At 46.9% G+C, this 19,177-nt stretch overlaps 1 protein-coding gene across 1 annotated transcript in view; it reads left to right on the top strand.

The window, feature by feature from the left end:
* The window catches only part of LOC126334922 (protein odd-skipped-related 2-like), a 209,391-nt gene that overhangs the window by 12,691 nt on the left and 177,523 nt on the right, over positions 1–19,177 (top strand). Inside the window, exon 2 of the mRNA XM_049997644.1 lies at positions 215–792. Coding sequence (XP_049853601.1) covers positions 215–792 — 578 coding nt within the window. The remainder of the gene's footprint in view (positions 1–214; positions 793–19,177) is intronic.

The following is a 19,177-nucleotide window of genomic DNA, read 5'->3' as shown; positions in this document are numbered from 1 at the left end:
GCATATATACAACATAAATATCAGACACTTGAAAATGTCTCAGGAACCACATAGTTTCAATTTATGAAAGTCTTTCTACCCCTGTGCTGTTCGTGAATGGAATCGAAAGGGGAGTAAATAAGACTGGTACTGTTTCGAAGTGGTTACTGTGTGGTTTGAGGAGAACAGTGTGGAGTGAGACAGAGGCTGGTACAGAGTCCGTGGCTTACGACAGGGCGCCGTGGTGACGGCTCTGCAGCAGGCGGCGGCCGCGCCTAACCAAGCGGCTGCGGCGGCGCTCAACCTGCACGCCATCGAGTCCTACCTGGCGCTGCAGAGCCTCACGCAGATCGTCGCCTCCAACACGAAGCAGGTGGGCGCGCTGCCGCCGCTGCTACCTCCGCCGCTGCCGCCGCCGGCGCACGTCCCCGAGGACAGCCCGGCGACCGCGGCCGCCGAGGCGCCCGAGCTACCTCCTGCCGTCGCCGCCGCCGCCGCCGCCGCCGCCACGACCGCCTCCGCCCCCGCGGTCTCTGCTGGCTCGGCGCCACAGCCACCCCCGCCGCCCCCTCCGGCGGCCTCCGTCTCGGCGCCGTCGCCTTCGCTGGCATCTGGCACCTCCCATAGCCACCACGCTCACCAGCACCAACACCACCGGCCCAAGAAGCAGTTCATCTGCAAGTTTTGCTCGCGGCACTTCACCAAGTCGTACAACCTGCTCATCCACGAGCGCACGCACACCGACGAGCGGCCCTATTCGTGTGACATCTGCGGCAAGGCGTTCCGGAGACAGGACCACCTCAGGGACCACAGGTGAGTGGTTGCCAACTACTCTCTCCCATTCTCGGGATACGCTGGCGAACGGCTAGACTTACGATTTTACTCACCTGAATGTGGACCATGTGTTCGGGATCTAGTTCTTACTAGCTGATGAGTCTTCAGGGCTGCGTGGTCGTGGCCTGGACATCTTCGGAGGTGTTGCTGGCGACACAGAGCTTTGCCGATCCACCGTCGCCTGGAGCTCCTCTAAAGATGTCCAGCGCAGCTCTGTACGAAACATTAGGTTCGAAAAAGTTTCTTCGACGACGGCCATTCAGCCCGTAAGACTCACCAGTACTCAACCATTAAAGGCTTTTTGTATGATCAAACTACTTCTCCAATGCCTTACTTCCCTTGCCTCTCGGGATCGATCTTGTTAGTCTGGCTACGGCAGTCTTAAATTTTTTCGTCCTTCCAGGATTCAGGCCCTTCGTTTTCTGGTCTTCCACTAGGACGCTAACCCGAGTATTTGTTGTGCGTCTGTAGTAATCATTATGTTTGGATTCACGGCACATGACATTTCCGTGCCAGTATCCAGAAAATTTTTCCACTATGTTTACTGTCTCAAAAGAGCCTCAGATGTGGTTGCTTCTTACTCTCTTAGGTTCACACCTCCAGGCCAGCATAGTAATCTTGTCTCTAAAACATTCGTTTGATTTTCACATGGCCCAAATTTGAACCCTACGTCAGAGCTGGCTTTATCGCTCGTTTCTATATACATCCTTTGATATCGAAAGGCAGTCTCTCATCGCACATGGTTGCTGTTCGTGAGATCTCAGTTTTTATACAAACTTATCTCTTTATATCTCAAATCTGTGGATGTTATTACTGGTTCGATTGGCTGGTGTTAGAAGAGCATTATGTTAATTAACACTATCAGACTAAAAGTACTCTATGTGATGAAAAGTATCCGGAGACCCCCATTTCATATCAGGTGGATTGTGCTACAACCTACTGGCAAATACTTCATATCAGAGACCTCAGTAGCCATTAGTCATCGTGAGAGAGCAGAATGGGGCGCTCCGCGGAACTCATGGCCTTCGATCGTGGTCAAGTGATTGGGTGTCACTTGTGTTATACGTCTATACGCGAGATTTAAACACTCCTAAACATCCCTAGGTCCACTGTTTCCAATGTCATAGTAGAGTGGAAATGTGAAGCGACACGTACAGCACAAAAGTGTACAGGCCGACCTCGTCTGTTGACTGACACAGACCGCCGGCAGTTGAGGAGGGTCGTAATATGTAATAGGCAGACGTATACCCAGACCATTACACATGAATTCGAAACAGCGTCAGGATCAACTGCAAGTACTATGACAGTTAGGCGGGAGGAGAGAAAATTTGGATTTCATGGTCGAGCGGCTGCTTATAAGCCACACATCACGCCGGTAAATGGCAAACGACGCCTCGCTTGTTATAAAGAGCGTAAACATTGGATGATTGAAAGGTGGAAAAACATTGTGTGGAGTGGTGAATCACGGTATACGATATGGCAATCCGATGGCAGGGTGTGGGTATGGCGAATGCCCGCTGAACGTCATCTGCCAGCGTGTGTAGTGCCAACAGTAAATTTCAGAGGCGGTTTTGTTATGGTGTGGTCGTGTTTTTCATGAAGGGGGTTTGCACCCTTTCTTGTTTTGCGTGGCACATCACAGCACAGGCCTACATTGATGTTTTAAGAACGTTCTCTCTTCCCACTGTTGAAGAAAAATTCAGGTATGTTGACTGCACCTTTCAACACGATCGAGCACCTGTTCATCATGCACGGCCTGTGACGGTGTCTTTACACGACAATAACATTCCTGTAATGGAAAGGCCTGCACAGAGTCCTGACCTGAATCCTATAGAACACCTTTGGGATGTTTTGGGACGCCGACTTCGTGGTAGGCCTCACCGACCAACATACGTCTCCTCAGTGCAGCACTCCGTGAAGCATGGGTTGTCATTCCCCAAGAAACGTTCCAGCACCTGATTGGACGTATATCTGCCAGAGATTAAGCTGTCATCAAGGCTAAAGATGGGCCAACACCTTACTGAATTCCAGCATTACCGATGGAGAGCGCCACGAACTAGTAAGTCATTTTCAGCCAGGTGTCCGGATACTTTTGATCACATAGTGTATCTGCACCTGTTAGTGCACATTAATATCGGGTGTTTCTATCCTTCGCCTTTATGACGGGTTGATCTGTGCTTGGGCGACTTTCAATGAAGTGTCAAAATGTGTCTCGAGGAACGGCAGAGACGAAACTACAGAAGATAATGATATTAGATTTAGGAGTCTGGAGCGAAATCGACTTTCTAAGTCATCCCAATATGTTCCATTGGGATCAGATCGGTATGCTGGGCAGGCTAATCAACATAATGGATTTCAAGGTCCACAAACCATTGCCCTCACAGACGTTGATTTATGACAGGGTGCATTTTCATGGCGATGAAATCATCATCTTCCGACTGTTCCTCTGCTGCACCTAGTACAAAATCATGTAAAATGTATTCATCTTCTTCTACATTTAGCATTTTCTTAAGCGCAGTAAGAGGACCTCATTCTCACCTTTGAAACATTCATACGCCGTAACAGCACCTCCTCATACTTCATTACTGGCACTATATGTGATGGCAGTTCAAGTTCTTCTGCCATTCGCCAGACCAGAACCTTCCCACCGGATTGCCAATGGTCTGCAGTCATCCGCTGTCCAGTGGCACCACCCTTTACATCAGCGCACGTGTCGGTTAGGGTTGACTACAGATACACTCCTGGAAATTGAAATAAGAACACCGTGAATTCATTGTCCCAGGAAGGGGAAAGTTTATTGACACATTCCTGGGGTCAGATACATCACATGATCACACTGACAGAACCACAGGCAAATAGACACAGGAAACAGAGCATGCACAATGTCGGCACTAGTACAGTGTGTATCCACCTTTCGCAGCAATGCAGGCTGCTATTCTCCCATGGAGACGATCGTAGAGATGCTATATGTAGTCCTGTGGAACGGCTTGCCATGCCATTTCCACCTGGCGCCTCAGTTGGACCAGCGTTCGTGCTGGACGTGCAGACCGCGTGAGATGACGCTTCATCCAGTCCTAAACATGCTCAATGGGGGACAGATCCGGAGATTTTGCTGGCCAGGGTAGTTGACTTACACCTTCTAGAGCACGTTGGGTGGCACGGGATACATGCGGACGTGCATTGTCCTGTTGGAACAGCAAGTTCCCTTGCCGGTCTAGGAATGGTAGAACGATGGGTTCGATGACGGTTTGGATGTACCGTGCACTATTCAGTGTCCCCTCGACGATCACCAGAGGTGTACGGCCTGTGTAGGAGCTCGCTCCCCACACCATGATGCCGGGTGTTGGCCCTGTGTGCCTCGGTCGTATGCAGTCCTGATTGTGGCGCTCACCTGCACGGCGCCAAACACGCATACGACCATCATTGGCACCAAGGCAGAAGCGACTCTCATCGGCGAAGACGACACGTCTCCATTCGTCCCTCCATTCACGCCTGTCGCGACACCACTGGAGGCGGGCTGCACTATGTTGGGGCGTGAGCGGAAGACGGCCCAACGGTAAGCGGGACCGTAGGCCAGCTTCATGGAGACGGTTGTGAACGGTCCTCGCTGATACCCCAGGAGCAACAGTGTCCCTAATTTGCTGGGAAGTGGCGGTGCGGTCCCCTACGGCACTGCGTAGGATCCTACGGCCTTGGCGTGCATCCGTGCGTCGCTGCGGTCCGGTCCCAGGTCGACGGGCACGTGCACCTTCCGCCGACCACTGGCGACAACATCGATGTACTGTGGAGAGCTCACGCCCCACGTGTTGAGCAATTCGGCGGTACGTCCACCCGGCCTCCCGCATGCTCACTATACGCCCTCGCTCAAAGTCCGTCAACTGCACATACGGTTCACGTCCACGCTGTCGCGGCATGCTACCAGTGTTAAAGACTGCGATGGAGCTCCGTATGCCACGGCAAACTGGCTGACACTGACGGCGGCGGTGCACAAATGCTGCGCAGCTAGCGCCATTCGACGGTCAACACCGCGGTTCCTGGTGTGTCCGCTGTGCCGTGCGTGTGATCATTGCTTGTACAGCCCTCTCGCAGTGTCCGGAGCAAGTATGGTGGGTCTGACACACCGGTGTCAATGTGTTCTTTTTTCCATTTCCAGGAGTGTATATGTGGTTTATGAAGAGCCGCTCGACCATTTTACCCCACTGTTTTTAACTGTCTACGCACAGTCGTGCTTGCTGGACTGCTGGCAGTACTTCGGAACTCACGAACGATTCCTTCCGCGGATATCACGCGATTTTTACAACTACCCTCGGCAATTCTCGACGATCTCTGTTCGTCGTAACATGAGGTATGCTTTGGTCTCGATTTAGCTGTAGTTGTTCTCTCGTGTTGTCGCTTCACAGTCTCATCACAAACAGCCGACAGCCACAGTACGTATGAAATGCCATTGACGGATGTGTGACTCACTATCAGATGACGTCCAATGGCTAGCTCACGGTCGAAGTCACTGAGCTTTCCTGACTGATCCGTTGTACCGCTGCTGCCTATCCACTGACAACACAGTAGTCCCCGCCTCGTTTTAGTTTGGCCACTCGTGACACTTGGTGTTCAGTTACGTATTACATGGATACTTTTAAACAGATACTTTAGTCACTGTTTAGAAATGGCGGTCATTCTTCACGAGTTGCAAATAGACAAACTCCGTTTTCGTCCTACTTACTCTAAGCCTTCTACATTATTGCCCCGTGCACCAATCATTAAGGTCGTACTGAATTTCTGGTAGAGATTCTGCTATTAAATCTATGTCGTCAGTGTACAACTGTGCGCATGTAGGTGGTTTCTTTAGACGTTCTGAGACATAAATCATGCCCTGACTATCTCCTAGTCATGTGTTTGTAAACGCGATTAATTTTTCGACATAAATTCTACACCTTTTACTTAGTAATTACGACAGTTCAACTCTTATATCTGTTTGACATTGAATCTTTCACTCCGCAGTTTAGAGCGCGCCTATGAAACTCCTTACTAGATTAAAACGGTGTGCCGAACCGGAACACGAACCTGGATTCTTGATTTTCGCGAGAAATGCTCGTACTGACCCAGCTATAAAGTCGTGATTCACTATTCGCCCTCACGACTATACTTCTGTTAATATCCTCTTTACTATTTCTCGGTCCGTACATTCTACTGCATACTCTGCTGGACTATCACATCTGGTAGAAAGGTAGTGTGTAGGATTGGCTTAGACACAGTTAAGTGTTGTTTCTTATTTCAGTTGGCCCAAAAATCGAATTTTAAGAACAATATCTGCACAGAAATATCTGACTTATGGTCTTCTTTTTTTCAAATTTTTTGTCGCATTACATAATCTTTATGACATTTGAAATTGGAATTGAAATCTAGAAACTAGTTATACGGTAAGTAAATGCCATATCGGTGGATCTAATTTAGATGTTATTAGAAGACACATCCTGCGAAATTGGAGGCAGGAATACATTGGCAATAAATCTTCTATCTTCTAACTGTACATTAAAGTTTCCAAATGCTCAGGTGACGTACTTCCTCTTGATAATCCAGTCGAATGCGAGTCTAAATTTGAACAATGTTTCTACGAAGCAATAGCTAATCACCTTCTACTAACTCCTTTTGCATGTATAGTTGCAGTGTCATTACATCATTTCCTTTTAAAAACATTTTTACTAGAATCACCTACTCACCCCGTGTTACAGCTGGCTTGAATTATTCTATCTATTCCTTATCAGACCAAGTCAGGTGCTGTTCCGTTATCCTAAGAATCATAATCAAAACATGGATGTTTAGACTACATTTAAGAGAGACTGAAGGATCTGATGACCAAGAGACAATTATTTTAAAACCACAAGCGCAGAATCCTCGTTTTTCAGACATCGAAGTTCTCGTAAGACGAGTTTTTGGTGTTCTCCTTCAAAACTCAGTTCCAACTAAAAAAAAGAAAGAAAGTGAACGAAAATTATTTGTCAACAATCAACCGACATGGAGGTCATTAGGCTTAGTATAGGTTCAATAGCTTACAAATGATGATAGAAATTGAGCTGAGACTTGATGAAGGGATGTTCTGGAATTCCTGATAAGTTAGTCAGGGAAACCGTATAAAATCCAAGATCAGTTTGCGAAAAGGAATCTAAGCCAATGGCCCTGAGAAAAGGGTTTATACCTTACTTCTCACCCACCACGCTATACTTCATTCTGAGACTATACACGGATAATCGTTTTTCTTGTTCATTTTTATCTCATTCGTCTTGTGCATTGCTGTACATTTGTCCAGTGCCGTTTCTTGACGTTACCATTAAACTGTATACGAAATTTCTTGGTCTGAAGCGATTCACACACCCAGCAGTAGTAGTCAGGATAGACGGAAGACGGAAATTCAGTTAATTTTGAGTTGTTTACACAATAAGATGAGTGGGGTCGTTAGAGTGATAACACAGACTGGGCACTGTCGTTTAGTTGCGTCATTTCGTTTGAAGGGCTGCGTCATGTGTGTAGCGACAGTTCGTAGTTGTCTTATCAAAAACAAAATCCTTGGTATTAACAAAAGTGAGTTGCGGAAATCGCGGGAAACTAAAAAAGGAGCAGTCGACCAGAGATCTGGTCCGCTGCAGTATGTCCGTCACTTTGTGATGATGGTAGTAATTATCCGGCATTTTATCTCTTCAAATGTGACCAGTTCAAAGAACGCGACGAACTTTCAGTTTAACCTTAGAAGGTGAAAATGACCGCTGGATAATGGATACAGACTCTCTTCTCTGGCACTATTTCCGTTTTTTTGGGTCTTACACGATGGACACCCCACAGTCTACTGTAAACCATTATTACTTTATGTGACTGAAAGCCAGTCCTTATCATTTAAACTAAATGGAACGCCACCAGTCTACAGATCTTATAATTTCCTCTATGTAATTTCCTATCGAAACATACTGTATATACTGTCTCTAGTGCAGAGATAGGGAACCAAACCAAAAACTCACATTAATCACCTACTTACTAGTCGTCATTCGTCTTCCTAAATATTAAAAGTATCCCACACCCCAGATCTTGCCCCCCCCACCCCCCACATCCTTGTCAAATATTCAGTTCAGTGTCCTGATTCGTTCTGGGGTCCAGTTGATTTAATTGCCTCAAACTACACTTTATATGAGGAAACCGAGTTTTCAATTCAGGTATCAGAAACTGGTAACGAGCTTGAGTATAGAATCACGACTGAGAACGGGTATCTAATCTTCACGGGCAAACTCCTCGTTCGAAATGAAATTATGGGATTGTCGCTGACATATCTTGTTGTTATAATAGGAAAATGCATCGGAGCTTTTGTATAAATGAACCATGACTATCTAGTTATACCGCTAAACATGATTTAACATGAATGTCATCCATATTCTGAAGACAGCTGTGCAGAACTAGTGACGGGCCTTATTTATATGCTTCGTATTTTCGGTTATTTGTTGAAAAGTCAAGGTAACACAAAGTGATAGCTCGCCATAGCAAGTAGTGCGCTGGAGATCAGCTAGACCGCAGGTTGGCTCGTCCTTCCAGGAAGCGGCGGGAGAGATCGGCGCTCGAAACCCTGGCCAGACCACCCACTTAATTAAGGCTGCCGTTATAATAGGGCGGCTACTACGGTCCTCCCACACCTAACAATGGGAACGGCTGTTACGGCAGGTAGGAGGGCGCCGCCATGGGAGAGCACAGTATAACAGTACGGTACGGTAATAACACTCATTTCGGTTCGGGGACGGATCCGCAACAGATACCCCGGCGCGCTCTGACGTTTACTGCCTCCGTGGGAAGGAGTGCGGATCCTTCACTGGACCGAAACTAGCAAAAAAGCAGCACGCGGCGCCCACTGAGCTTACGACTGGGTACTGTGTCCGTCCTCTGGTCTCAGGCACCATGTCGTGAAGTTTCTTACATTTGACGTTCAGTCACGAGACATACTACGAAATAAGACGCAAATAACAAGAACGACTAAACACTATCTTGCGTGACGGCCAGGTTTTCCTGCGTATAGAACAGTAGTTCCCAACCTTTCTGGTTCGATAACCCACTACCGAGATAAAATATCACTAAATATGACCATCAACCAACTAAAAATATATATAGTATATAGCCAACCAAAACTTTTGAGTCGTTAAAAAAAGCAGGAGTGTACAATATTTTATTAGAGATTTACTTAACTCCTGGTGTTTTTAATGAGTCAAAATTTTTGGTTGGGTCTACACTACATATAAACTCTAGGGAGGATACGGAACAAACAAGGTCTAATGAACTTACGTCCGAAAATGCGGGGATTCCATGCTATAGACCAATTATTCCGCCATACGCCGTTACAGAGACTGTGGTCTACTACGAGCAATGTTTTCTCGTAGAGGATGATACGGCGACAGTGATGTATCACCGTCGGTGCAGCCGGAATGTGTGGCAGGGGATAATTGGCAACCTTTTTTGGACCAGTATTCCTTCCACGTCACCTAACAGGCCGGAATATCGGCGATTCTTGCGGGTGACTTTGCCTCACCTTCTGAAAGAAATGCCATTGATGATTCGAAGGGTTATGTGGCTGCTAGATGAAGGTGTTCCAGCCCACTTAGCCGTTAAGGCTCGGACGCATCTCGATAGTGTCTTCCCTGGTCAATGGTTCGGACTAGGAGGTCCAGTTACGTGGCCTGTTCGTTCACTGGATCTCAACCCGTGCGATTTTTGGTTTTCGGGCCATCTCGAAAGTATCTAGATGCGGAGACAATTCAGTTGCGTATTCATGTTGCCTTTGACACTGTTCGGATGCAGCTTGGCCGATGCGAACGTGTAAGACAGAACATGCTACAGAGCGTCCACGCATGAGTGAGGCACATGGAAACAATTTTCAACAGATACTGCAACTGTAGCTACGTGGTACAGCGCGCAATAGACCGCAGTCTCTGTAACAATATACACACATCAAAAAGTTTTGCATCACCTCTGTTCCGAGAGATCCGAAACCTGTACAGAAAATAGGAAGAGAGATCAACATAAACATCATTTCCGCCCTTTTTATTGCTCATGAGAATCACACTTAGCATGTTGTACAACCATACAGCGAGATATTCAGAGGTGGTGCCCCAGATTGCTGTACACACCGGCACCTATAATACCAAGTAGCACGTTCTCTTGCACTTATGTATGCCTGTATTCGTCGTGGAATACTATCCACAAGTTCATCAAGGCACTGTTGGTCCAGATTGTCCCACTCCTCAACGGCGATTCGGCGCAGATCCCTGAGAATGGTTGGTGGGTCACGTCGTTCATAAAAAGCCCTTTTCAATCTATCCCAGTCATGTTCGATAGGGTTCATGTCTGGAGAACATGCTGGACACTCTATTCGAGCGAAGCCGTTATCCTGAAGGAAGTCATTCACAATATATGCACGATGGGGGACGCGAATAGTCGTCCACAAAGACGAGTGCCTCGCCAATATGCTGCCGAAATGGTTGCACTATCGGTCGGAGGATGCATTCACGTATCATTCAGCTGTTACGGAACCTTACATGACCACCGTCTGCTTTAATTCGGACCCACATAGTGCCACCCCCAAAACACCAGGCAACCTCCACCTTGCTGCACCCGCTAGACACATTGTCTAAGGTTTTCAGCCTGACCGGGTTACCTCCAAACATGTTTCTGACAATTGTCTGGTTGAAGGCATATGTGACACTCATCGGTGAAGAGAACGTGAAACCAATCCTGAGCGGTCCGTTCGGCATGTTATTGAGCCCATTTGTATGGGGCTGCATGGTGTCGTGGTTGCAAAGCTGTACCTCGCCATGGACATCGGGAGTGAAGTTGCTCATCATGCAGCCTATTCCGCAGAGTCTGAGTCGTAACACGTAGTCCGGCGGATGCACGAAAAGCATTATTCAACATGGTGGCGTTGATGTCAGGCTTCCTCCGAGCCATAATCCGTAGGTAGCGGTCATCCACTGCAGTAGTACCCCTGAGCGAGGCATGTCATTGACAGTTCCTTTATCTCTGTATCTCCTCTATGTCCGAACAACATCGGTTTGGTTCACTCCGAGACGCCTGGACACTTCCCTTGTTGGGAGCCCTTCTGGCACAAAGTAACAATGCGGACGTGATCGACCCGCGGTATTGACAGTCTAGGCATGGTTGAACCGCAGACAACACGAGCAGTGTACCTCCTTCCTGGTGGAATGGCTGGAAGATCGGCTTTCAGACCCCCTCCGTCTAATAGGCGCTGCTCATGCATGGTTGTTTACATCTATGGGCGGGTTTAGTGACATCTCTGAACAGTCAAAGGGACTGTGTCTGTGATACAATATCCACAGTCAACGCGTATCTGGGAACTGCAGTTCCAGTAGGAATCAATGTATGATTGAATAAATGGTCTCTAGCATGGAAACCATGCATTTCTGGACAAAATTCATTAGACCTTTTTTTCCATATTCTCTCATCGACAAATCCCTAGAGTTTTTACATGGTATATATGTGCATGAAACACTTAGAAGTAATGGTCCGCAACACGTCACTATGAGAGAACTTGTAGAACAGCGGAACCATACTAAGTGATTTTAGCAAAGAGGTGGCGTGCACGTAGACGCAACAGCGCCCTATTTTGTATTACCGAACAGGTCAGTGTTATGTAACAGTCGTTGCGGAGCCGTCATACAAAGTCAAAACGTGTAACCAAGTGCCACCTATGCCTTGCCGACGTCACAGGGTGGAATATCTGCATGTGAGTGTGTGCTTGAAAGGGGCAGAATGATTGGTACTTAGGAGGCAGGTCTGTCGTTGTGTGACATTGTGGGTCGTACAGGGCACACTGCTTCAACAGTTTGGCCTATGTCGAACTAGTCAAGAGAAGAGGATCGTACACATCTCCGATAGGGAGTGTGACCATAGCGCGAGATGAGGCCCATCTTGTCCGCTTAACCGTAACGGACAGAACGGCCTCGTCTACAGTGCTGGAGTCAAGTTGAGTCACTGCAATGGGTGTGATATTTCTGCGTCCAAGATTGGACGATGTCTTCTTCTGGCTGGACTGGTTGCACACATGCCATTGAGTTGGCTTGCACTGATCAGAACCCACCAATACCGCAGATTGAAACGGGCACGTGAACGCCGACACTGGCGTGGAAAGTGGCAAATTGTAGTGTTGTCCCACTTCAGGTTGTTCTACAGTGATAGCTGCATATGCGTTTGACGCTACCGTGATGAATGCAATCTGGCAGACTGTTTGTTGAGTGGCATACCGAACGAATTTTGCAATCTGGCAGACTGTTGAGTGGCATACCGAACGAATTTTGCAATCTGGCAGACTGTTTGTTGAGTGGCATACCGAACGAATTTCAAGTGTTATGTTTTGGGGCGCCATTGCGCCATTGCGCTCACGGTCTCGCCTCCTATGTCTTGAGGAAAATCTAATTACCACAACATCAGGGAGTTTTACAGCCCGAGACAATGCCTCTCCTGCAGGCCATTCTACACACCATATTTCAGCAGGACAACGCCCAGCTGCATATGGCCAGGAATGTGTATGTCTTCTTCGAAGAACGAAAGGTACCACTGTTTCCTTGGCCGGCCTGTTCGCCTGACATGTCACTCATCGAACATGTGTGGGATATGCTCCGTCGGCGACTTATTCGTTTATATCCTTCTACAGCCACAGTTAATGTTTTTTTTTTTGAAGTGCTTACAAACCGCGTGGCAGCGTATTCCCCCAGCAGCATATTCAGGCGCTCTTTGACTCCATGCCACGACGTCTAGCGACTCTTGAGTGCAGCACGTGTGGGCGCTATTCCGTACCGCTTATCCACAGTGTGTGTGTGAGTGTGTAAGGGAACCAAGAAAAAACGAATCAAATGCTACAGCTTATCTCTTACAATAGTTTTATCTTAGGTTTGGTCACAGCCTACGTACAATGTAAATCATGCTTTAAGTTCGTTTGCATATTCACTTCTTTTTCTTTGCTTCTCGTACTCAAAATTCCATTTCCACACCAGTGAGATGTGATGGACGTAATCAGTATGGTGTAACTTTAAGGATGAGGAATAGAAAGGAAAGGAAAGTGACTATTGGTATCAGATGCAACAGGACTGTGTGCGACATCAGTGGCGACGAGTGAAAACATATGCTGGACTAAGACTCGAACCCGGGATCTCCTGCTTAATAGGCAGTTGCGGTAACCATTGTGCCACCCACGCACAGTGTTTGTCGCACTTCGCAGACTATCTCGCCTCGCCTCTCGGCCGACTCACATTCCCACCTAGCGGCACCTGTTCGCAGTCCCTGTCCATGTCCATGTCCTCCACGCTCGCTAAGTTGAGATTCACGCAAGAGGTCCAACGCAAATACGCATCCACACTGAAAGCGGTAGATCCATTGCCCATCGAGCAGCATCAAATGTATGAATGCATGATGCCTGTTCTTTCGGACAAGTCCGAAAGAGAAGACACCCCGCATTCATGGAATAAATATTCTTAAAACTTGCTCTGTTAACGAAGAAGCTTGACCAGTGTACTGGTATTACCAATTCTATCAGTTCTGTGTGCCTTTGCAGAACCCGGTAAATTGTGTTTAGGCTGGAATTTCCCTCTCTCAAAGTATTCCTTCAACCACTTTTGTTTGTCTTACAACCCAGCCATTAACATTCTATTTTACAGATTACTAAAACGTTTGTGGAATTCTGTATATACACTCTGTGCTTCATTTTCGTATTCTTCCAGCTTTTGCAGCACCACTTGAAAATGGCCCAAAGGCCAATACTGCAGTTGTGGAATAAATAGCTGCTTCAGTCAATGGCGAATACGACGTCCTTTAAAAAATTCCATATGATTGTGAATCCCGACCATGAGAAGTTAATCACTTGCTAACTGAATTTACTTCTTACGACAAGTACACATCATTGTGCATTGTGGGAAGATCGAAACGCAGTGTACGTAAGACTTGTGACGGTAAAATTGTAATTTGCCAAGAAACTTGATGGCCTTATTTTATGCCATCAGAATATTTTTCATATTTCCTTACAGGCAGACGCTAACACATTTATCTGAACAACAAACCCCACAAAATATGCCAGCCGCGCGGGTTTCGCCGAGCGGTCTGAGGCGCTGCAGTCATGGACTGTGCGGCTGGTCCCGGCGGAGGTTCGAGTCCTTCCTCGGGCATGGGTGTGTGTGTTTGTCCTTAGGATAATTTAGGTTAAGTAGTGTGTAAACTTAGGGACTGATGATCTTAGCAGTTAAGTCCCGTAGGATTTCACACACATTTGGACATTTTTGGAAAATATGCCAGTTTTGACATGAGTGCATTAGCCGTTTCCTTAGATCGGTCGGCGAGCGAACAAGTGACCGACGACAAGCTAATTGGTAATTATTTCGAACTACTGGACACGCCGCCCCACGCAAGCGTAACGTTGCGGTAAGTTGTCTTCGCTGCCTGCGCGCTACGTTCAAATAACGCAGCGCTCTTAAACTCGTTTGTTCATCTGAAAGAAAATGGTCTCGGTCATAAGTACGCAGATGACAAACTCATGGAGGCTGTGGATACGTTACAGATACATGGGTAAAACGGCTAACGGTTAAAAAGGTAACCAGGAGAACTTTAAAGCGGTAACACGTTTAGCTCGCTGGTGGCATAGACACTGTCTTCTCACTGCGAACCTTTACCCTGCTGAAGTTCACGTCGTTACCATTACTTCACTCATTACCCGTTAGCTATTTACTGTTTACCCATTTACTTGTTTAGGCATTTTCTCACAACCATTACCTGTTACACATTAACCGTTACCAGATACCCATTTCCACGTTACACTGGATAACAGACAGCAGTAGCTGATGCCTACAAAAGCTGACAGTCTATAGTAGTTCTAATTCACTGTACATAATTCCCATAAGAACTCTGATGTATCAAATTTCTGGAAAGTATTTAGTTCAAATACAATAGTTTCCAACGTGTGACAGCTTGATTTAATATTTTCAACAGAAGATAACAAATGTTTATACTGCGAGCTATACTTAATACCCTTGCATGAATTCATTATAATATTTGAAAGTAGGTAGCTGAAAGCCTAATAATCCTTTGTCGTATCTACACGAATGTACGCTGAAGAGCCAAAGAAACTGGTACATCTGCCTAATATGGTGTAGGGCCCCCGCCAGCACACAGAAGTGCCGCAACACGACGTGGCATGGACTCGGCTAATGTCTGAAGTAGTGCTGGAGATAACTGACACAATGAATCCTACAAGTCTGTCCATAAATCCGTACGAGTACGAATGGATGGAGATCTCTTCTGAACAGCACGATGTAAGGCATCCCAGATTTGCTAAACAGTGTTCATGTCTGGGCAGTTTGGCACCCAACGGAAGTGTTTAGACTCAGAAGGGTGTTCGTGGAGCCACTCTGTCACTTTTTAGTTACTCTTGAGGTGGGATGTGTCGCACTGTCCTGCTGGAATTGTCAAAGTCCATAGGAATGCACAATGGATGAATGGATGCAGATGATGATACAGGATGCTTACGTATATGTCACTTGTCAGAGTCTTATCCATGCGTGCAAGGGTTCCCATATCATCCCAACTGCACACGCTCCACACCATTACAGAGTCTCCAGCAGCTTCAACAGTCCCTTGCTGACATGCAGGGTCCATGGATGCACGATGTTGTCTCCATACCCGTACACGTCCATCCGCTTGATACAATTTGGAACGAGACTCGTCTGACCAGGCAACACGTGTCCAGTCATCAACAGTCCAATGTCGGTGTTGAAGGGCACAGGCGAGGCGTAAAGCTTTGTATCGTGTAGTCATGAAGGGTTGTTTCGTTGATGGTTAACACGCTGACACTTGTTGATGGCCCAGCACTGAAATGTGCAGCAATTTGCAGAAGGATTGCACTTCTGTCACGTTGAACGATACCCCTCAGTCGTCGTTGGTCCCGTTCTTACAGGGTCTTTTTCCGACCGCAGCGATGTAGGAGATTTGTTGTTTTACCGGATTCGCGATACAGTACACTCGTGAAATGGTCGTTGTTTAAAAAAAATGGTTCAAATGGCTCTGAGCACTATGGGACTTAATATCTTAGGTCATCAATCCCCTAGAACTACTTAAACCTAACCTAAGGACATCACACAACACCCAGCCATCACGAGGCAGAGAAAATCCCTGACCCCGCCGGGAATCGAACCCGGGCGTGGGGGTCGTTGTTTTACCGGATTCGTGATACAGTACACTCGTGAAATGGTCGTACGGGAAAAACCCCACTTCATCACTACCTCGGAGATGCTGTGTCCCATCGCTCGTGTGCCGACTATAACATCGCGATGACACTCACTTAAATCTTAATACCCAGCCATTGCAACCTATCTAACAACTGCGCCAGGCACTTCTGTGTTATATAGGCGTAGCCGACTGCAGCGCCGTATTTTTCTTGTTTACGTATCTGTTTATTTGAATAGGCATGCCTATACCAGTTTCCTTGGGGCTTCAATACATATAACTACTGTGTTGTAATATTTGACATTATCAGGAGAAGATGGCAAAGCTCTTTTACTGCAAGATGAAGTTACACGCTAGAATAGATTCACTATAATGGTTGGATAACTTTGAAAGAGCTGCAACCCTGTTTCGTTCAGATACGAATGTGGATTAGTACTCCAACAGTCCACGGTTGTACTGCCTGTCCATAGTGTCCAACGGGTTGGACACAATATTTCGGCGATCAGACATGTCGCCATCGTCAGGTGCGCTGATGAACTGAGCTCCGTATACGCGCTGCAGAAGTTGCTGGGGCATCTTGGGTTGTCCTGTCTGAAAAACAGAAGTACAAGCCTTGCAGCTACGCCTTCAGTAATAACATATATTGGAAATAAAACGTTGGCTTCTTGGTAGGTTATTTTTTCCAACATTAGGGCACCTACATATTTGCTGGCCAAATACCTGCAAGAATTACTAAGCCTTTATGTGGGTAAATGCCCTCATCACGTTCGTAATTCTATGTGTTTCGTAAAACGCCTCGACAACTTCTAGCTGAAAGACTCAGATATCCTGGTGAGCTGTGACGTTCTTTCATTATTCACCAGGGTGCCTCTTCGAGAGTCAGTTGAGCTTATTGCACCGAAATTTGAGGAGAAGACGACCGACCTTTTCAAGCACGTTCTGACCACGTGTTTTCTCTTTAATGGAGAATACTCTGAACAAATTGAAGGAGACGCAATGGGGAGCCCACTCCAGCCTGTGGTCGCAAATTTCTATATAGAGTACTTCGAGGAGGAAGCTTTGGCGTCATCCAAAGGGAAACTTACATGTTTTCTACGTTATGTGGTTGGCACGTTCGTGATCTGGCCCCATGGGAGGGACAAGCTCCTAGACTTCCTTACACACCTGAACTCCAAATATCCGACCATCAAATTCACAATGTAGACCGAAGCAGAAGGAAGATTACCATTCGTGGTCGTCATGGTCAAAAGAAAAGTAGATGGCACGCTGCGCCACTGGGTGTACAAAAGAAAACGCACACCGACCTGTATTTGCAAGAGGATAGCTGCCACCACCCTGCGCAGAGGAATGAGGTGATAAAAACACGTGCACAGGGCGCGCATCATCTCTGACGCAGAGAGTCTGCCCTAACAACTGGAACACCTCAAAACTATATTCCAGCCGGCCTCTACAGTACAGTGTGGAGACGGAAGAAGTCACGGAGAAAGTGATAGCCACTGCCTATATACCGTATACTGGCGAACTATCGGGGAAAATAGGACGAATATTGAGGAAACACCGAGTTGGAACTGTCTTTCGCCCACCAAATAAAACGCGAGCATTACTGGAAAGTGTCAAAGTCGATCTCAGTTTGCGGAAGGCCGGCATATACCAGATTCCGTGTCAATGTGGGACGACTTACGTTGGACAGACAGTGCGTACCATCGAAGATCGTTGCCGGGAACATCAGAGGCACACTCGACTTGGGTACCCCAACAATTCAGCGGTGGCAGAGCACTGTTTGTCCGAAAATCACGAAATGGACTACCAAAATACCAGGGTCTTGGCACAGACATCTAAATACTGGGACAACGTCGTTAGAGAAGCTATCGAAATTCGTACCAGGGACAGACTCATCAACCGAGATTGCGGCTACAACCTCAGAAGGGCATGGGAACCAACACTGAGTCTAATTAAAAAGACACTCAGCAAAGGAAACGAACAGGTGACTAGGGCGGACGAGGTAATTACACCGACGCCACCACAGACGCCGACGCCAGCGTCTCACCGACCGCTGAAGCGCAGGCGCGGACCGCGGAGAGAACGCCTCGCGAGGGGATTTAAGACGGCCACCTGCCAAGCTCTAGTAAGGCCCGCCTTCCCATTTTGGGAAGGAATGAAATGTGCTAAAAAAATTTAAAAAAAGAAAGATCAAGAGCTCAGTTCGTCTGCGCACCTGCCGATGGCGACATGTGTGATCGCCTAAATATTTTATCCGTTGGACACTATGGACCGGCAGTACACCCGTGGACTGTTCGAGCAAGAAATACGCCGGGAGAAAATGAAGAACCACACGAATTAGTTCTGTTCAGATTAAATAGTCTCAGGCTTCCATATACGTGGCTACGTTGAAATTCTGCTACGTATCAATAACCGTCACTCTCCTCATTTTCTGACGAATAAGATAATAGGGGTAACATCTATACGTCGCAGAATTTCAACGCAGCCGCCTAGATGGAAGCCTGAGACGATTTCATCACCAGTGCATGGCAGAGTAGTCTACATCAAATATACTGCTGTTCAGCACGTTGTTCCATCGTGATGGCATATAATTTCTGCTGTGTGACGTCAGAAAGTGACATGTATTTTGAACGGCTAGATGAAGCTGATTCGCTAGCATGGGGTTACCATAATGTTTGACTGACTTTACTATCGCTTTTAGAGGCAAGTTGTTGACGAATTTGGATGTGGGAATAACGTCGTTTACCTTGGTGATTTTCCTCGTCAAATGCACCTTGAACTGTAAGTTAGATCGGCCGTGGTGCCCATGTGTGTCGTACTATAATGAACCGGTAGTCAAATGTACTGAATGACGAGAAGACAAGACTTGTCAGAACAAGCAAAACGCTCAGTCTGCGAGTTTTGTCTGGCCAATGCCTGCGCACCTGCATTGTGGCACTTGCTAAGCATCACAGAAGAATTTAAATGTGGGAAACCGTTCGAGGCTCCGTTGCGCCTTTCACTGGCTATGGTACAGAAATTGAATTTTTCACATATACATGTGTTACTTATAGTTTTTTGGTAAATACTTCTTAACAAAAAAACTCAGATCATTTGGATACTTTTGGGCACGACCAAGATG

The sequence above is a fragment of the Schistocerca gregaria genome, chromosome 2 (genome assembly GCF_023897955.1).
Source record: "Schistocerca gregaria isolate iqSchGreg1 chromosome 2, iqSchGreg1.2, whole genome shotgun sequence".
NCBI classification, from domain to species: Eukaryota; Metazoa; Arthropoda; class Insecta; order Orthoptera; family Acrididae; genus Schistocerca; species Schistocerca gregaria.
Note: the sequence above shows the minus strand (reverse complement) of the source record. Positions and strands in the feature narration are given on the sequence as shown.